General features: G+C 40.2%; 2 protein-coding genes across 7 annotated transcripts in view; both read left to right on the plus strand.

The window, feature by feature from the left end:
* Positions 1–878: 878 nt before the first annotated feature.
* On the plus strand, positions 879–14177 carry samd9l (sterile alpha motif domain containing 9 like). Of its 5 annotated transcripts, XM_029654818.2 has the most exons (5): positions 879–1039; positions 1213–1261; positions 1517–1604; positions 8714–8770; positions 8875–14177. In XM_029654818.2, exons 4-5 carry the CDS (start codon positions 8767–8769, stop codon positions 13503–13505), a joined length of 4635 nt encoding a protein of 1544 aa, XP_029510678.2. In that variant the 5' UTR covers positions 879–1039; positions 1213–1261; positions 1517–1604; positions 8714–8766; the 3' UTR covers positions 13506–14177. The 5 variants fall into 5 exon arrangements, with proteins under 5 accessions (XP_029510678.2, XP_029510677.2, XP_064866499.1 ...); XM_029654817.2 differs by lacking the exon at positions 1517–1604; XM_065010427.1 differs by lacking the exons at positions 1213–1261; positions 1517–1604.
* A 210-nt stretch (positions 14178–14387) lies between these two features.
* LOC115121974 (serine/threonine-protein kinase/endoribonuclease IRE1-like) overlaps positions 14388–19815 on the plus strand; it is a 20550-nt gene continuing 15122 nt past the window's right edge. The window contains exons 1-4 of one of the 2 annotated variants that reach the window (XM_065010431.1): positions 14388–14557; positions 16498–16618; positions 18868–18921; positions 19341–19589. In XM_065010431.1, coding sequence (XP_064866503.1) covers positions 18903–18921; positions 19341–19589 — 268 coding nt within the window. In that variant the 5' untranslated portion in view covers positions 14388–14557; positions 16498–16618; positions 18868–18902. The remainder of the gene's footprint in view (positions 14558–16497; positions 16619–18867; positions 18922–19340; positions 19590–19815) is intronic. The other variant, XM_065010432.1, reaches the window with a different exon arrangement.

The following is a 19815-nucleotide window of genomic DNA, read 5'->3' on the forward strand; positions in this document are numbered from 1 at the left end:
CTGTGAGGTTAGATGTGTCTGGAATAGTTTTGCTTGCTGCTGCAGATGCTGCTTGACTCAGTACTATTTCAGTGCCTGTCTTCCTGTGCAGTCAAGGAGAGCTATTCCAAAGGGTGTTTGAACTGAACACTGGTAGAAGCATGTGTTTCTTTTCTACTTTTATCTTATCTCTGTTAGCGTTGTGCTGTACATCGGGCACAAATAAATATTTTTTAATTTTTTATTGCATGGCGTCAGCCGAAGTCTTGCTTGATCTCTTGATACACTAGGCATAACTAAAACTTGTTCGGCTACAAGTCATGATAAGATGATTACAATGTATTCCCTTTACATTCCGGGTTATGGGCTTGAGTTTTTTTGTCCATTCTTTGATGGAGGAATTATATTTATTTTCTCTCGTCTCATATTCCTTAATGAGGATCCAATGCAACATATTTTATTCAATCATATCCATTGTCAGTGAATAACATAATAGCTATTTAATGTATTACATTTAACTGTAATAGTCTAATATTTTATTTATTTTGTAAGGTGTTTTTATGTACTGTCCATACTACACAGTTTCAGAATTTTCTCATTTTGCATTGCCAACGAATATGCAGCTGTTTTAAGTGAAAAAGCCAAATAAATCAGCGTTATATTTGTGCCTTTTGAACTTTACATTTTTGTCAGTTATTCTTGGGACTAAGCAAACAATACATTCATTATCGCCTGTTATGTAACGGACTTCCACTGCAAGCCTGAGGGGGTCCATGCCAAGTTGCCAGTGTCATAACTCTCCTTTTCTCCTAAACGAAACTTACGGATAAAAACAAGCCCCCTCGTGACGTCGTTCCTCTGATCTGACGTAGTTCGGGTCCATGGTTTTAAGGAGTGACTGAGCGTTCTAGCATTCGACACCACCTATCTAGTACAAGCAGCAGAAATCTACCAGTTGAAAAGAGTCGTCTTCTATCACACCGAATATTCCAAAGCATGAAGACGTGCGGCGAATTAAGAGCTAAACATATTTCTGTTGGCAATGGAACAATTTAAAGAGGTGAGAACTATATAAGTTATAGGTTACGCTTGTCGAGAGTGCTCTCCAACAAAGGAAAGGCATTCTTAGCCCTTTATTTCTGTTTGGTGTAAAGTTTATCTGCTGCAGGGGGAAAAAACTATATTGAAGTCTTATCTCTGCAATCTAAAACTGGAGTATATATTTTTTTCCAGAGAGGACAACATCCCCGCCAACGTCTGGTTCATCTTCGCCCGCTCATTGGTAAACCCAATATTAGTTTTTCTTGGAGACTACAGATTAAACTTAATTGTTTATTAAAACGATGTATGTAGCTACTTAAGAGTTTCTTGAACATTTAAAAATACTAACTGTAGCCAACGTTAATAGGCTTGAGCCATTTTATTTTAAACCGTGCATTGGCCTGCATTCCCTTGTGATTTTATAATCAACTAAACATTTTAGCATTTTCGTTGTCTTGAAATAGGTTATATTTCAAATATTCGTTTCAATGTCTAGCTATGGGCATGTCCACATGCATGTCCACATGTTCAAAGTAACCAATCACACGCCATCTGTTGGAGACACAGGTGAAGTGGTGAATGAGGTGAGCTTTTAATTTTTTTAATTTTTTAAAAATTAATATCAAATCAATACATAAAGCACATGAGGGAACACAAGCATACATAGATTACAAACAATGGACAATCGAGCTAGGGAGTACAATATCACATTACAATTACACAAGGACCTTAAGGGACATGCATATACTTACAATTCTAACAGCTTTTTTGTTAGTAGAGCATTTAACCGTCTTAAAATACAGTTCAATTTCTTTTTGTAGGGTACGAAAATGTGGTTTTCTGTTTGTAAATTAACATTTGTGTATATGAAATTTGGCCAAAAGTATAATGAAATTAATTACGTAAAAATGATTGCGCTTATTTCTATTGTATGTAAAGAATCCAAACAGTACATCTCTCCACAATAGTGTAAAATCTTCATAAATGTGTTCAATTATAAACCTACTGATGTCTTGCCACAGTTTTCTTACATGCATACAATGCCAAAAAAATACAATGCCAAAAAAGATGCACAACTGTTTCTGGGTGGTCATTACAAAAGGAGCAATTTGAGTTGATGTTTTCCTTTAAACTTCTTCATATAGTGGTTGGCAGGATAATATTTATGAATAATTTTAAAGGAAACTTCCTTAATTTTGTTAACAAGTAGGTATGTGTGTGGCAACATCCAAACTTTTTTCCAACAGATATTATCAATAAATCCATTCCAATAAGGCATGACATAAGGTATAGATACAACATCCTGCTGAAACAAGGATCGTATCGCTCTGTTGTTGAATGGACCAAAAGAGAAACAAATCTTTCCCACTGATGAGTCAACAGGGTCAAGAATGAGGTGAGCTTCTCCTCCAAAGAGTACCACAATATGAGTCATAATACCCATATAACCTAGCGGTCAAACGGGGAAATGGTTCAAACCATTCATTTTTCCCATAAGGGATTTTAGACTCTTATGTGTAAATTTACTGACGTAACGTTTTGATAACTGTAAATCTCTCTCGGACAAGGTGACTTATTAATATATTCGCTGGTATAAAAAAATATGAAATGCTAATTAGCTGCTAATGAGGCTATCCGACGGAACTACAAATACTATCTATCTACTATCTGGACGAGACTGCTGAATACAGGCAAAGGTAAGAATCTCTGGATTAACTATCTAATGTTAGCAAAATGTAGTAATGCATAAATTGGCCACATTTAAAAAATAAAAAATAAACTATTTTGGTCATGTTTTAAAATAAAACAATACCTGTTAGCAAAGGTGTCAGCTAGAGAGACATGCATGTATTTGTAGTCTTACATGATGTCATTAATTATCATTTTCGAATCTGAGAGTAAATAGAGCTGAATTTATTGATTTAAAAGTCACCTTGTCTGAGAGATATTTACACGAATATCAAAACCTCACACCAGGGTAAGCCTACACAAAACATGGCCCTTGTTTTAAGTGTTTCTAAAATGGGAAAAACGAATGGTGGAAAAATCATTTAAACAATTTCCCTGTTTGACTGCTAGGTTTTATGAGTATTATGACACATCCACTGTGGGGGGGGATCTATAAAGGGAGCCACTCGCCTGCAAACAGAGGATCATTCAGTTTTCTTGAACATTTGCTACGTTGTGAAACGGTTTGTACTGAAGTACACGTTTTCCCTAAACGTTCTTGAATGTTCTTGAACAGACTGAGGTACGTTTGCTCCGGTTTGTTGGGTGTAGCGAGGTGTGGCTTGAAGCAATGGGTGACGTGAACTCAGCAAAAAAAGAAACATCCTCTCACTGTCAACTGCGTTTATTTTCAGCAAATTTAAACATGTGTAAATATTTGTATGAACATAACAAGATTCAACAACTGAGACATAAACTGAACAAGTTCCACAGACATGTGACTAACATAAATGGAATAATGTGTCCCTGAACAAAGGGGGGTCAAAATCAAAAGTAACAGTCAGTATCTGGTGTGGCCACCAGCTGTATTAAGTACTGCAGTTCATCTTCTTATGGACTGCACCAAATTTGCCAGTTCTTGCTTCCCTGTAACGCACAGCGTTGAGATTGCCCGCAATGACAACAAGCTCAGTCTGATGATGCTGTGACACACTGCCCCAGACCATGACAGACCCTACATTTCCAAATCGATCTTGCTCCAGAGTACAGGGCTCGCTGTAACGCTAATTCCTTTGACGATAAACGTGAATCCGACCATCACCCCTGGTGAGACAAAACCACGACTCGTCAGTGAAGAGCACCTTTTGCCAGTCCTGTCTAGTCCAGAGATGGTGGGTTTGTGCCCATAAGCGACGTTGTTGCCGGTGATGTCTGGTGAGGACCCACCTTACAACAGGCCTACAAGCCCTCAGTCCAGCCTCTCTCAGCCTATTGCAGACAGTCTGAGCACTGATGGAGGGATTGTGCGTTCCTGGTGTAACTCGGGCAGTTGTTGCCATCCTGTACCTGTCCCGCAGGTGTGATGTTCGGATGTACCGATCCTGTGCAGGTGTTGTTACACATGGTCTGCCACTGCGAGGATGATCAGCTGTCCATCCTGTCTCCCTGTAGTGCCGTCTTAGGCGTCTCACAGTACGGACTAGAGGTCGACCGATTAATCGGAATGGCCAATTAATTAGGGCCAATTTCAAGTTTTCATAACAATCGGAAATCTGTATTTTTGGGCGCTGATTTTTGAGGATTTAAAAACAAAAAAGTATTTTATTTTATACCTTTTAACTCGGCAAGTCAGTTAAGAACACATTCTTATTTTCAATGACGGCCTAGGAACGGTGGGTTAACCGTTCCTAGTTCAGGGGCAGAACGACAGATTTTCACCTTGTCAGCTCGGGGGATCCAATCTTGCAACCTTACAGTTAACTAGTCCAACGCTATAACCACCCGCCTCTCGTTGCACTCCACAAGGAGACTGCCTGTTACACGAATGCAGTAGAAGCCAAGGTAAGTTGCTAGCTAGCATTAAACTTATCTTATAAAAAACAATCAATCAATCATAATCACTAGTTATAACTACACATGGTAGATGATATCTAGTTTATCTAGCGTATCCTGCGTTGCATATAATCGATGCAACGCTGGGGGATGATTTAACAAAAGCGCATTTGCGAAAAAAGCACTCGTTGGACGACTGTACCTAACCATAAACACCAATGCCTTTCTTAAAATCAATACACAGAAGTACATATTTTTTCACCTGCATATTTAGCTAAAAGAAATCCAGGTTAGCAGGCAATATTAACCAGGCTTGCGTTCATTGCACGCAGAGTCCAGGTATATGCAACCGTTTGGGCTGCCTAGCTCATTGCGAACTAATTTGCCAGAATTTTACGTAATTATGACATAACATTGAAGGTTATGCAATGTAACAAGAATATTTAGACTTAGGGATGCCACCCGTTAGATAAAATACCGAACGGTTCTGTATTTCACTGAAATAATAAACGTTTTGTTTTCTAAATGATAGTTTCCCGAATTCTACCATATTAATGACCAAAGGCTTGTATTTCTGTGTGTTATGTTATAATTAAGTCTATGATTTGATAGAGCAGTCTGACTGAGTGATGGTAGGCAGCAGCAGGCTCATAAGCATTCATTCAAACAGCACTTTTGTGCGTTTTGCCAGCAGCTCTTCGCAAGCACAGTGCTGTTTATGACTTCAAGCCTATCAGCCTAATGTCTGGTGTAACCGATGTGAAATGGCTAGCTAGTTAGCGGGGTGCGCGCTAATAGCATTTCAAACGTCACTCGCTCTGAGACTTGGAGTAGTTGTTCCCCTTGCTTTGCAAGGGCTGCGGCTTTTGTGGAGCAATGGGTAACGCTGCTTTGAGTGTGGCTGATTTGTTTCTGGTTTGAGCCCAGGGAGGAGCGAGGAGAGGGACGGAAGCTATACTGTTACACTGGCAATACTATAGTGCCTATAAGAACATCCAATAGTCAAAGGTTAATGAAATACAAATGGTATAGAGAGAAATAGTTCTATAATTCCTATAATAACTACAACCTAAAACCTCTTACCTTGGAATATTGAATTCTCATGTTAAAAGGAACCACAAACTTTCTTATGTTCTGAGCAAGGAACTCAAACGTTAGCTTTTTTACATGGCACATATTGCACTTTTCACTTTTACTTCTCCAACACTTTGTTTTTGCATTATTTAAACCAAATTGAACAAGTTTCATTATTTATTTGAGGCTAAATGTATTTTTATTTATGTATATTAAAGTAAAATAAGTGTTCATTCAGTATTGTTGTAATTGTCATTATTACAAATAAATAAATAAAAATTGGCCGATTTAATCGGTATCGGCTTTTTTTGGTCCTCCAATAATCGGTATCGGCGTTGAAAAATCATAGTCGGTTGACCTCTAGTACGGACATCACAATTTATTGCCCTGGCCACATCTGCAGTCCTCATGCCTCCTTGCAGCATGCCTAAGGCACGTTCACGCAGATGAGCAGAGACCCTGGGCTCTTTCTTTTGGTGTTTTTCAGAGTCAGTAGAAAGGCCTCTTTTGTCTCCTGTTGTCATAACTGTGACCTTAATTGCCTATCGTCTGTAAGCTGTTAGTGTCTTAACGACCGTTCCACAGGTGCATGTTCATTAATTGTTTATGGTTAATTGAAAAGCATGGGAAACGGTGTTTAAACCCTTTATTCGGAACAGGTTAGATATTGTTGTCTGGGACACTGCCACTGACAGGTCTGTGGGTTCCTTGTGTGAATGAATTTCTCTTTGTCTAGATTTTTTATGTTTGCAATGTATCTATTTAGCAATGCATGTGTTTCTATTTTGAAATGGTTGTCAATTTCATCTTCATGTAGCATATCACCGCTGTCTCTAGCCTATTTTCCGTCCTCTAGGAAACTATGGCGCGCTGTGCATGGCTTGTGAGGAGGAGAATCTGAATGCGATTTGCCTCTGTCTTCTAGACTACCCAGAGTGTCCAGAGTGCAGGAGCCCCTTCTACACTCTCACTGTAAAGTGGCTGGTTTGCAAGAAGTGGTGTGACCAAAACAGTTAATTGTTTAGATCCATTTAGCAGCTTTCTCGGTCTGTCATCTAGGCTTTGACAACTAGAGTAGAGTAACACCCGCAGTTGTGTTTCATGAAGGAAGCATGTCGCTTACGTCTAATCCCCAAGCCGGCAGGTAGCCTAGTGCTTAGAGCTTTGGGCCAGTAACCGAAAGGTTGCTGGATCGAATCCCCGAGCGGACAATTTAAGAACGTTCTGCCCCTGAGCAAGGCATCTCTCTGATTCAGAGGGGTTGGGTTAAATGCAGAAGACACATTTCAGTGGACTGCATTCAGTTGTACAACTGACTAGGTATCCCCCTTTCCCTTTAGCCCCGTCTTTGGACCTGCCTATTGTTCTTGATGCAATTATTTTCTCAGCAACCTTTGAGCAGCTGGAATGTGTGGAGTTTTAAATATCTCTCCTTTAAGACCGGTTTGCTGATTGCCCTTACCTCTGCAAAGCGAGTGAGTGAGCTGCATGCACTTTAGTCCACCATTCATGCCTACAGTTTCCCCGGGGTTCCCCCAAGTAACGTTGTTACTCAATCCCACCTTTATGCCTAAAGTCAGCTGCAATTACAATTGTATCACCTTGGAGCTAATTGATTTCCACCGGTCACCATTCTACTCTACAGAAGAAGGGCATCTCCGTCGTTTATGTCCAGTACACGTGTTGCGCTTCTACTTGGACAAACTAGAGCATGGAAAAAGGGTGACCTACTCTTCATTTCCTGGGCGCCCCCTTGCAAACGTGGGCCCCTCTCTCATCAACAGCTATCCCATTGGATTGTGGAGGAGGCTATTATATACTTATATTAGCAAGGGTTTACAGCCCCCGGAGATTCTGAGTGTGCTCATTCCACCGGTGTTTTGGCGTCTTGGGCACTCTTTACAAGAGATCTGCACCATTCACACCAACATAGGCATAGAGCTATGGCATACTGTTTTTGTCTTACTATCATTTTTAGACAGACCCCAATGAGAGAGAATATGTTGAAAAGTATTCTCTGTCTGACATTGCAGTCACGTTCATTTTCAGTTCTAAGTTCAAGTTTAAAAGATGTAATTTACGGACTTTGAAAATGTCTATTCTTTAGGTTGTCAAACGATTAAAATGGCGTTAGTTAATTGTGCATTATTGAAAAAATTTGAATTTGCTCAAATTTGTCCCTAAAAGTTTAGTCCATTTTGTTTAAAGCAGTGGCAGAAAGAATAAAACATAGCTCCTGTGATATTGGGCGTAACTTTTACATGATTTTGGCTAGAGTCATAATCAGCAAGCATTGACTGTAGCTGTGTTCTGTGCTTAACAGCTTCCGTGAGGAAATGCGTGTGTTTAAAAGGATCCGTGCAGTGAAGAAAATGGAGATGCGATTAACGCCGACGGACCAACTCAATTTGGCCTTGTTTGGGGTGGACCTCATTAGAATAATACCCAGTGTTATTTGCAAGTGTATATTTTAAAACGTTATGTCGATAGAGAATATTGTTGTAGTTAGTGTTCGGTTGGTTGTGTCTATAAACTTTGAACATGATCACTGCCAGTTCTTCAGCTTTTGAAATGGCTAATATAAGTGCAAGTGACAGATGAGAGCAATAATAAATCAATCAGAACATAATATTTTTGGGATTGAGACATAATACTTTCATCATTGACATGAGATGTCAGTGAAATTGGTTACGGTTACAATTTGACCTTATGAAACCACAGCAAAAAATACAGATTTTCAACGTCCCCAAAAAATACAGATTTTTATCTTTCACTTAGAACTGAAAATGAACATGGCTTTAATGTCAGACACCATTTCAACACCCAGAGGAGTCGTCTTTTCAACATCCCTAAAATATCTATTTTAAACTTTCACTTACAACTGAAAATGAACATGGTTCCAATGTCAGATGTTTTTTCAACATCATTTAATGTCATTTTGCTTACTGGGCTACCAAGAAAGAAGACATTTAAAAATATATATTCACAGCCTACTAAAGGACTTCTTTTGTAGTTTGTTCATTTCAAATATGTTTCACTGAGCAACACACAGTAGAAAAACAAGCAGTGCTATTTTAGATGATGTAGTTGATTGATTAATAGTTACTATTTTCCTCAGACTGATTATGCAAGCCCCTACACAGCAGTGAGCTCGTAGACTGAAGTGCAATAATGGGTAAGAAATAGTTTGAGATATTGGTGTAATGATGTTTTTATATTCTACTAATACTTCATATAGGTAATAAATCAGTTATTTGATTTTTCTATTATATTCTACAGCAGAGGAACCTGATGAACTGCCTGTTGAAAAATGGACTGACTCCCACGTGAGCTCCTGGTTAAGAACTATTGGAGTGAAGGAGCAATACATCAAGAAGCTTTATGAGGAAGAAGTAGATGGGAGAATTCTCCTTGTACTGACTGAGGACTATCTGAGAAAAGAGATTGGAATGAAATCAGGACCAGCTCTGTTGATCATCAGAAAGAGAAATGAGCTTGTAGACACCAAACAGACAACTCAGGGCAAGGAAAAGCCTCAAAGTAGCAACAATAGTGAACAGGAAAGTAAAAAGAAGAAGCAGGGATCAGCTCCCCAGATTCCAGAGACAGATCAAGGTCTTTCAGAGGAAGAGAAACAAACTCATCAAGGACAATCTGTTGAGGACAATGTGTTAACCACAAAGAGAGACTGCAAGCCACGGCCATTTGGCAAAGAAGGCATTGATTTCACATATGTCAAACATAGTGTTCTGCAACCTGAATCTGGTGTATTTGATCTGATATCTCCCTGTCATGAGTATAAGTCATTTGACAATGCTGCCAAATTGGACCGCACAAGACTACAGGCTAAATTTGCCAAAGAGGTTCTCAAATTCGGTACTGGCTGCATGAATATCAGATCAAATGGCACAATACACTTTGGTGTAATGGACAGTAGGGATGATGCAGGCTATGTGCATGGTGAGATAATCGGTGTTCCGGTTTTTGAGAAAGATATATATGTTGATGCATTGGATCACATTGAGAGGAGTTTCTCCTCTCGCTCTGACAGTGAGCATGTGCGACAGTGCATACGCCCACCTCAGTTTATTGAGGTCATGGACATAGAAAAAAGGTATGTGGTGGAGGTTGATATTGTTCCCTCCATAAGCATTGTTAAGAACCGAGTGTACTCTGTTCGCCTGCCAAACTTCAAAGAGTCCTCTAACAAGATTGAGCATGAAAAGGAAACAATCTATCGCAGGGTAGGATCAAAAACCGAGCCAGTGAGTGATCAAAATGACTTCTACCAGCGAGTCAGAGACAGAGATGCCCAAAGAGAAGAGGCTGAGCATTGTCGATATGTTAACACCCCGGACATCTGCCAAGACCTCGGAAGGAAACTCACCATGCTGATAACCAGTGGCAAGAAATTCATTGAAAAGGAGAAATGGTACATTCTTGTCACTAACAAGTTCCAACCAGATGACTTGAGCAGCATTGCCTTCTTGCTCAACATGAACATTTTCTGTGTGTTCGATTTTGACCCTGATTCCAAAGTGTCAGGATTCTGCAGTAAATACATTCAGCATCATGCTGCAAATATGCATTTCATGCAGAACTACAAAATCCCAGATGGCATGAGCATTGGAGACTTTGTGAGTCACCTGCATTTGTTTGAGCAAACCAGCTGGATCTTTTGCAATGGACGGAATGACTATCAAGGAAATGAAAGTCCCTCCGGTGAAATGACATGGATCAAAACAAAAATGACACTCCTCAGGGATTCCGTGTCACTGATCTGCAAACAGATTTTGCCAAAAGGCACATTCACTGTGGTCTTCCTTCTCACCTCCCCAGTCGAGAAACCACTCTTGCACACCTTCAATGTATTCTTCACTGACATGGAGGGTCATGATGACATCATCTGTATCTCAGAATCTGAAGACAACTATCAGAAATGGCAACACTTTGCTGAGCTCTCATGTGGAACAGACACAGTGAACCGCTCCAGTGTTGTTGGGATGAAAATGAGCCATGTTGATGCCACACTTCAACGTATTCAACATGTCACCACTAGAGCAACCAAACATCTGTCTACCCATGTTAAAGGACAGTGCCCTTTTGAGACCCGTGACGAGGAAAGGATGTATTCTCTAGAGATTCTCAGTGTTTACCATTGTGATGAAAGTAGTGATGACTTTATCAAGGCAGAGAAAGAAAACATTGAAAGACAGTTTTACCACGGGGGCAGGGTGAGCTGGATGAATTTTTGGCTTGCAGAGAAGAAGTTTGTGGGGGATGTCATTCAACGGGATGCCTACTGGGACGTCTCAAAACTTCTCAGCGACACTCAGAAGTGGAGTATAGACCAATTAGCTGTGAACAGTATCAACATCTACCATCACCCAGGAAGCGGTGGAAGCACAGTGGCAAGGCAGGTGCTGTGGAACAATAGAAAAGACCTAAGATGTGCTGTTGTGAAACCGTCATACTCTGCTACCATAGTCTCTGAGCATGCTGTTCAACTTAGAGAATACGAAGAAAAAGATTCCCAGAAATGCCTCCCAGTACTCCTGTTGGTTGAGGACTGTGACAAAGAACATCTGGGTGATTTGAAGCATGAATTAGAGGTTGCAAGCTACACTAAAAAAATTGCGCCAGGAACACTGTGTTTCATTCTGTTGAGCTGCAGACGATCCCATAACCCAGAGAAGATGTGCAAGGACTTGCCATTGCAGAATGTAGCTGTCACTCACAAACTATCAAAAGAAGAGAAGAGACAGTTTGCTGGGAAAAGGCAGAAGCTTGAAGAACAGTACCAGCCAGAATTCATCTTGACATTCGTCTTGATGAGTGAAGAATTTGAGCACAAGAAGATTGTCAAGTATGTTGAACAATTTGTGAAACATCTGCTGCAAGGCATTGACCATGGATCTGTTGTCACTCGCCTCATTCGTTATGTGGCATTGCTGAACACATATGTTCAGAACTCCTTCATTTCCCAGTCCCACTGTGAATCTCTGCTAGCTCTAACTATTCACATGGATAGGTTTCGCCAGCATATGTTTGAGAGGTCACTGAGTGAGCCGGCCAAACTCGTCTTCATACACCTGAGAGATGACAGAACATATATTGAATCAATCCGAATCATTCATCCATTTGTAGCAAAGGAAATTCTCCAGCAGCTTTTGGGTGACCACCAGCAAGGTCAAGGGACTCAAGGCAGATTAGCAATGGATCTTCTTCATGAGGATGTGCTTTTCGAACACAGGTTTGGAAAAGAGGATTACTTGAAGTTTCTGCGAGACCTGTTCATGAAGCGTTGCAGAATAAGCAAAGGTGATGAATCTGACAGCTTTTTTTCTCCACTCATTGAGCATGTGAGTAAAAATGATGGCCCTGACAGAGCAATTGAGCTTCTCAGAGAGGCATATAAACGTTTCAACAAAGATCCATTCTTTGCTCAGCAGCTTGCCCGTCTGAACTACAGACACAACAAATTTGAAGAGGCAGAACAGTGGGCAGAAATAGCAGGCAAAAAGATGCCTAACAACTCCTACATCCTGAACACCAAAGGTCAGGTCTACAGGAGCTGGTTCAATGCCAAGTGTAAAGCAATAGAGAACGTCCCAAAGACCGTAGAAAACACAGCAGATGCAGTAGAAACTGCACTGAAAGCTATGGAATGCTTCCAAGAATGTGAGCAGGCCGCAATCGCAGACCATAACTCCATGAACAATTCAGGCTTTTTTGCAGCTGTTGAAGTCGGATTCAGCTTGTTAAAGCTAATTTCCTCACTGCGTGTGTTTTCAAACAAGGCACATGGTCATTCAGAAAGTTTGAAGTACTTGCTCACAGACTATGTTCCTGAAGAAGTCAAGGAACCCTGGGAATGTTTTCACAGCAAACTGAAGAACCTGCAAACTACTCTGCACGAATCCCTTGATTGGATCTCAGAAGACCTGAGTTACTTTCAAGCTGACATTGGTGCGGATGAGGAGGAGACTATTGAAAGTTCTGAGATGAAGATATTCAATCCCATGAAGTGGTTAGTGAGACAGTCCTCTGAATATGGGAAGTACTTCAGTGACTTTTCACTCAGCACTGCCCAAAAAACATCAGAGTCCAACCTAGTCCAAACTCCTTTCACAAAACGCATGATAATCTATCGCCTTGGTGGTGGAAATATAACCACAATCTTATCCCTCCTGACTGACCAGAAGGATAAAGACCAAGTGAAAGTGCTGGAAGATATCATATTTCTGTATTCTACCAACCCTCTGAGGGTGAGGATGGATCAGATGGATCTGGTCAATTACATAGCATCTCACATTGCCCTAAGCTGCCTTTCTACTCTGTCTCCAAAACTGGCTACTCTCAAAGATCTTCAGAAACTTAGTCAGCAATTTCCTAAAGAGAAACAGAAATGCCTTTCAAGTGCTCTTTTCTTACTCACATTGCTGTTTTGGCCAGAAGAGCATGACACGGATCAAGACAAAGAGAGCAAATATGACATTGTACAGTCAGCTGTTGAATTCCTGAAAAGAAGCTACTGGACCAAAATGAAGGATATTCCACAGCGAAAAAGGAGGATTTACACTCATTTTTTCCTGGGGAATGGAACTGGATGGGAGAAGATTGTCCACAAAAGCAAAGTTGAAATGACCACAAAGCTCCTCTCTGTGTCAGTGAAAAGAATGAAGTGGTTTCGTGGGGAAATGTGGACAACACCAGTGATCACAAAGCTGTTTAAGCGTGTCTCTGGCTGGACAGAAGATGGAACCGTCTACCTTGTGGGTCCTAAAAAGAAGTTCACTATCCATCCACTGTATGCAGCGTCAGTTCCCTATGGCAATGAAAATGTCACATTCTACTTGGGCTTCACATTCAGAGGACCTGTTGCGTACAACATCACTGTGAAAAAGTAAGGTCGCAATAGAAGGTAGAGAGGCCAGTTAGACAGATGCTGCCAGACAAGGCAGCCTGTTATTGAATATCTCTTTTTGTACACTTTGTCAACACTTTGGACCAACAAAAATGTATGTACAGAACTTTTACAACACAAATATATTTAATGGTTTTGGTTGTTGAAAATGTGTTTTCAGTTTGTCAGAAGACTATGACTGTAATGCTTCCGATCACAGATTGTAGCCTACATACATGGCTATTGTGTATATATGTTTGAATAAGTTATAGCAAGTGAAGTCCATTTGGACCGACAATATTAAAGGAATTTGATGTGAACTTATGCAGATATGAGATGTCTTTTTTTGTTTCATTCTTAAAGAACATTGTATATTTTTATATTATAACTTATCTTATTCATCAAGCCTGTGTAATATTATATGTATTGTTACCAAACAGTAATCTATTATGGCTAATCAACCGGGGACTTTTCTCATACATTTTTTAAAATAGTTTACCCTGTGAAATGGCCCCCTCTATAACATTTTCAAATTCCTATGAATTTTTATCTATTTTCTTCTAACCAGTTTCAATATTATGTTGCCTTTTTTGTATGATGAGTGACTAGTGCAAAGATGGAGTTTGTTTTCATTGTGTTATTAAAATACTCATCTATTAAAGTTTTCATAACTTTATTGGTTTGTTTTGAATGATTATTGTGTGTGTTTCCTATAACAAAATCAGTTACTGCTGCAGATGCTGGTAGTGACAGCTTTTCTCTCTTGAATCAAGACTATTTGAGTGCCTGTCTTCCTGTGCAGGCTAGGACAGATATGCCAAAGGGTGTTTGAAATATTGGGTTGTGTTTTTAATGCAGGGCGTCACCCAAAGTGCGCAACTCTTTGTTTTCTACCAAGCGAAACTTAACAGTGCTCAAGACAAGGGAAGGGCAACTTATTTGACAGCTATGTGATTTGGGTGGGACTGAAAAAAATGCCAATTATTTCACAGCTCTTATTCCACAGCTCTCACTCTTCATTTAAACACAGTGATACAGTGTTGCTTATTTGTTTAGGTGAGTTAACATTAATTTCTCATGTATTTAGACAGATATTCCAAAGGGTGTTTGAACTGAACACTGGTAAAAGCATAATGTGTTTATCTTTTCTACTTTTATCTTGTCTCTGTTAGCGTTGTGCTGTACATCAGACACAAAGAAATGTGATCTGATTGTGTTTTTATTAAGTCTTGTTTGCTTGATCGCTGACACACCAGAGCTGTGTTGAATACTCTAACCGTACTATGTGTGACGTGAATTGAGTATAAAGTATGCTTATTGGTCATTGTATGGATATAATTAGTATGCCAAAAGTTCCCGAATGTCGTTCTAAATTCGCAATATATGAAATATACACGCAGAGTACACTACTTCCAAAGATGTTCTATCAGTGCTATTTCTGTACTTTAGGGCCACAATGCAATTCTTCAGGAAATGGGCGTGGCTTCACAGCGTTTTCAAATTTGAAGAAAATGGCGAAAAATATGCAGGCGAAGTACGAGGGCAGGCAGATACAAATGCATTGCTTTAACTAATTATGAGAAATGTAAAGAAAATATTGAGTAATGTAAAAAATAGTTACCTTACACGTTATGTTGGCTGACAATTTGTTAGCTATGCTGTCCTCACGAACCACGTAACATTAAATCAGTATGTACCGGTATGTTAGCTAGCTACCTAACGTTATTTTGGCTACTTATACATCAAACTTGCCAGTATATCAACTATAGGCTAACTAACTACCCAACGTTTATTGACTTGATTATTCCCGTCATTCTTAGTTTAGCTAAATTGTATAGTCGTGTGTTCTCAATGAACATTCGCTCTGGCTGTCTACTCTGATTCCAGAGCATCCGAGCGCAGAATAATGACTTTAGGAGCGCTCAACACCAGCTGAATATGGCCGATGTCGGCAAAAAAGGCGTAATTAAATTGTTGCCAGCAGCACAGTTAGTCACTAACGCTCTGGATAACATGACACCTGCCTAACCAGCTCTGTTAGGGCGAGTAGTTGTTACTTTTATTATTTATTTGTAGCCAAACTAGGTTAGCCTTTCACAAGCTTCCCACAATAAGTTGGGTGAATTTTGGCCCATTCCTCCTGACAGAGCTGGTGTAACTGAGTTAGGTTTGTTGGCCTCCTTGCTCGCACATGCTTTTTTCAGTTCTGCACACACATTTTCTATATTATTGAGGTCAGGGCTTTGCGATGGCCACTCTAATACCTTGACATTGTTGTCCTTAAGCCATTTTGCCACAACTTTGGAAGAATGCTTGGGGTCATTGTCCACTTGGAAGACCCATTTGCGACCAAGCTTTAACTTCCTGACTGATGTCTTGAGATGTTGTTTCAATATATCCACATAATTTCCCGCTCCATGGTGCCATCTATTTTGTGAAGAGCACCAGTCCCTCCTGCAGCAAAGCACCCCTACAACATGATGCTGCCATCCCGTGCTTCACGGTTGGGATGGTGTTCTTCGGCTTGCAAGCCTCCCCCTTTTTCAGCAGTTGTGGCTGCTTTGTGTGATGTATTGTTGTCTCTAGCTTCTTGCCTCTTGTGCTGTTGTCTGTGCTCAATAATGTTTGTACCATGTTTTGTGCTGCTACCATGCTGTGTTGTCATGTGTTACTGCCTTGCTATGTTGTCTTAGGTCTCTCTTTATGTAGTATTGTGTTATCTCTCTTGTTGTGATGTGTGTTTTGTCCTATATTTATATTGTATTTATTTTTAATCCCAGGCCCCCGTCCCCGCAGGAGACCGTTTGCCATTTAGTAGGCCGTCATTGTAAATAAGAATTTGTTCTTAACTGACTTGTCTACTGTAGTTAAATAAAGGTAAAATTAAAAAATATATGTAAAAAAAATCCACAGATGACACAATCTCTTTTGCACACTACCCTCTTCCACCTGGACAAAAGGAACACCTATGTGAGAATACTTTTCATTGACTACAGCTCAGCGTTCAACACCATTGTGCCCTCAAAGCTCATCAATAAGCTAAGGACCCTGGGACTAAACGCCTCCCTCTGCAACTGGATCCTAGACTTCCTGACGGGCCGGCCGTAGGTGGTAAGGGTAGGTAACAACACATCTGCCACACTGATTCTCAACACAGGGGCCCCTCAGGGGTGCATGCTCAGTCCCCTTCTGTACTCCCGGTTCACCCATAACTGCATGGCCAAGCACTCCAACACTATCATTAAGTTTGCCGACGACACTACGATGGTAGGCCCGATCACCACCAACGATGAGACAGCTTATAGGGAGGAGGTCAGAGACCTGGCAGTGTGGTGCCAGGATAGCAAACTCTCAACGTGATCAAGACAGATGATCGTGGGCGACAGGAAAAGGAGGGCCGAGCACTCCTCCATTCTCATCGACAGGGCTGTAGTGGAGCAGGTTGAGAGCTTTAAGTTCCTTGGTGTCCACATCACCAACAAACTATCATGGTCCAAACACACCAAGACAGTCGTGAAGAGGTCACAACAAAACCTATTCCCCCTCAGGAGACTGAAAATATTTGGCATGGGTCCTTAGATTCTCAAAAAGTTCTACAGCTGCATCATCGAGAGCATGACTGGTTTCATCCCCGCATGGTATGGCAACTGCTCCGCCTCCGACCACAAGGCACTACAGAAGATAGTGTGTATGGCCCAGTACATCACTAGGGCCAAGCTTTTTGACATCCAGTACCTCTATACCAGGCGGTGTCAGAGGAAGGCCCTAAAAATTGCCAAGGACTCCAGCCACCTTAGTCACAGACTGTTCTCTTTGCTATCACATGGCAAGAGAGACTGGAGCACCAAGTCTAGGTCCAAGAGGCTTCTTAACAGCTTCTACCCCCAAGCCATAAGACTCCTGAATAGCTAATCAAATGGTTACCCTACTGTAACTATTTGCATTGACCCTTCCCCCTCACTCCCATTTTTACACTGCTGCAACTCTCTGTTTATTGTCTAAGCATAGTCACTTTACCTTCATGTACATATTACCTCAATTACCTCGACTAACCTGTGCCGGCGTATGTGACATTCGGCGCATGTGACAAATAAAATTTGAAATGTGATTTATCTGGTACCATCCCTTTATTTAATTCATGCTGTATACATTGTGTATTTTGCCCTTGCAAAATAGTCCCCTTCTTAAGCTTAGCAGATAGATGAACTCTTTCCAGAAACTGTACTATTAAATAATGCTTTATTACCACCAGTTCGCAGGTACAGCATTAGAAACAGAGTAAAACTTAAATAATAGAAAGAAAACAACCATATAGAGGTTCATACATTTTGTGAAATAGCACAGTTACAAATATATATCAAACTGGATGGACATCAGAAATAGAGGAAGGACTAAAAACAAAGAAAATATAACTATTGTAAAATAGATTGTGTCTGTAAAATGTGTATATGTATAAACTGTAGGTAGAAGCCTACAGTTGAAGTCGGAAGTTTACATACACTTAGGTTGGAGCGTAGCCTAGTGGTTAGAGCGTTGGACTAGTAACTGAAAGGTTGGAAGATCAACTCCCTGAGCTGACAAGGTACAAATCTGTCATTCTGCCCCTGAACAAGGCAGTTAACCCACTTTTTCTAGCCATCGTTGAAAATAAGAATTGGTTCTTAACTGACTTGCCTAGTTAAATAAAGGTCAAATAAAAAATTATTTTACAGGATATAGAAATTTAAGCAAAGACCTTACCAGTGAGCAATTGACCTTAAAATGATCTCAAACCAACTACAGGAGCCAGAACATTGTGATTTTGGCAAGGTTTATCAAACTTTTAGAAGGGTCAAGGATATGGTTATATGTGAAATGGGATAGAATACCACTCTTATAGGACAGGATTGAACTGGATGTTTCATGGGTGTAGTTAATAAGTTAGTTGCTTCAAGTAGGAGACCCTCATGAGGCCGTAAAACATGACTCAAACAGAAATCTGGAGACAAAAAGTAAACATTGTCGAGAGAAGATTAGTGAGAGGAAAGAGGAAGTGTAGAAAAATAATGACAGAAAGTTGCACACTTTAAATATGCTCCCAGCAATTAAATGGATAAACCCATAGGTTCACTCATTACCTTGTTGGAAGAATATAGAGTGTGCAACTTTCTTTCTGTATTTTTATTCAGTTTACTTTCTTTAATCAGGACCTCTTTAAAGATTGGGTTTGGTCAGCTCATGTTTGTTATAGGAAAGGGGAAGTGGACATAATGTGTGTAAAGTTTGGTTATCAGTTGTAGGGGATAGCCTATACCCTTTTTTCTGTCCTGGTGAAATGTTTAATGCATTGTTACTCACTCATTCTGTCTTTCTCTCTCCCTCTCCAGAACAAGCTACTTCTCACCATTCTTAGTTTGCTGCCATGACATCAAAAGAGGATGGTAAATGTGACATATTTGCTTTGGGATCAACTCAAAAATAATACTATTGATTTGTGCAAGTTGCAGACAACTGATGTAGTTAACTTGCTGTATTTGTATATAATTTGTCTACCATGTTTTGTAGTTATAAAATAAAAAGGCATCCTAAAAGATGCACATTGTGAGGAATGATAACAAATGGCATTAAGGTAGCAAGAATCATACTGCTAGAGAGCATTAATACTACACCATTGATATTACATGAACAAATACTACAGTATGATGACAATTTGATGTTGTGTGTGTCGAACCTGAGTGCAGACAATACTTCCCAGCTTCCTACATGTTTAGTCTTGTCCATTTAGGGCACATACACCAAGTGGGATTGTCTAATATTGTCTTGATAACTTTAACTCTTTCTTTTCTAACCTGACTACCAGCTGCTGAGTTTGTGGATAGACACAGGGCTGAGCTCATCCAGAGGGTTCGCAAGGTGATGCCCATAGCAGATGATCTGCTCAGAAGGGGCATGATCCAATATGAAATGTTTGCTAATATTTCAACTTCCAAGACCAACCCAGGCAAGATGAAAGAGGTGTACAAAGCATTGCAGTCCGGAGGGACACCACTTAAATCAGCCTTCTATAGGATTCTGCTGAAAAATGAACGTCTTCTGGTCATCAATCTGGGTAAAGTCCTCTCTCTTCCTCTTTGTGGTGCAGTTTGTAGGACTACTATAGAATATGCCATTTTTACACATTTACCATTTGTCACGCTCTTCCCCATTCTGTGGGCAAGAACATAGGCTACACTCTGATGTTCGTTTAAATTAGGTCAAGTAGAAATGTAACCCAGTCACAACTCAAAAGTTAAATGTCTAAGTCTCTGTAAGTGGTTATCTTAACAGACAAAAGA

Source organism: Oncorhynchus nerka, linkage group LG26 (genome assembly GCF_034236695.1).
Source record: "Oncorhynchus nerka isolate Pitt River linkage group LG26, Oner_Uvic_2.0, whole genome shotgun sequence".
In the NCBI taxonomy this organism is placed as follows: Eukaryota; Metazoa; Chordata; class Actinopteri; order Salmoniformes; family Salmonidae; genus Oncorhynchus; species Oncorhynchus nerka.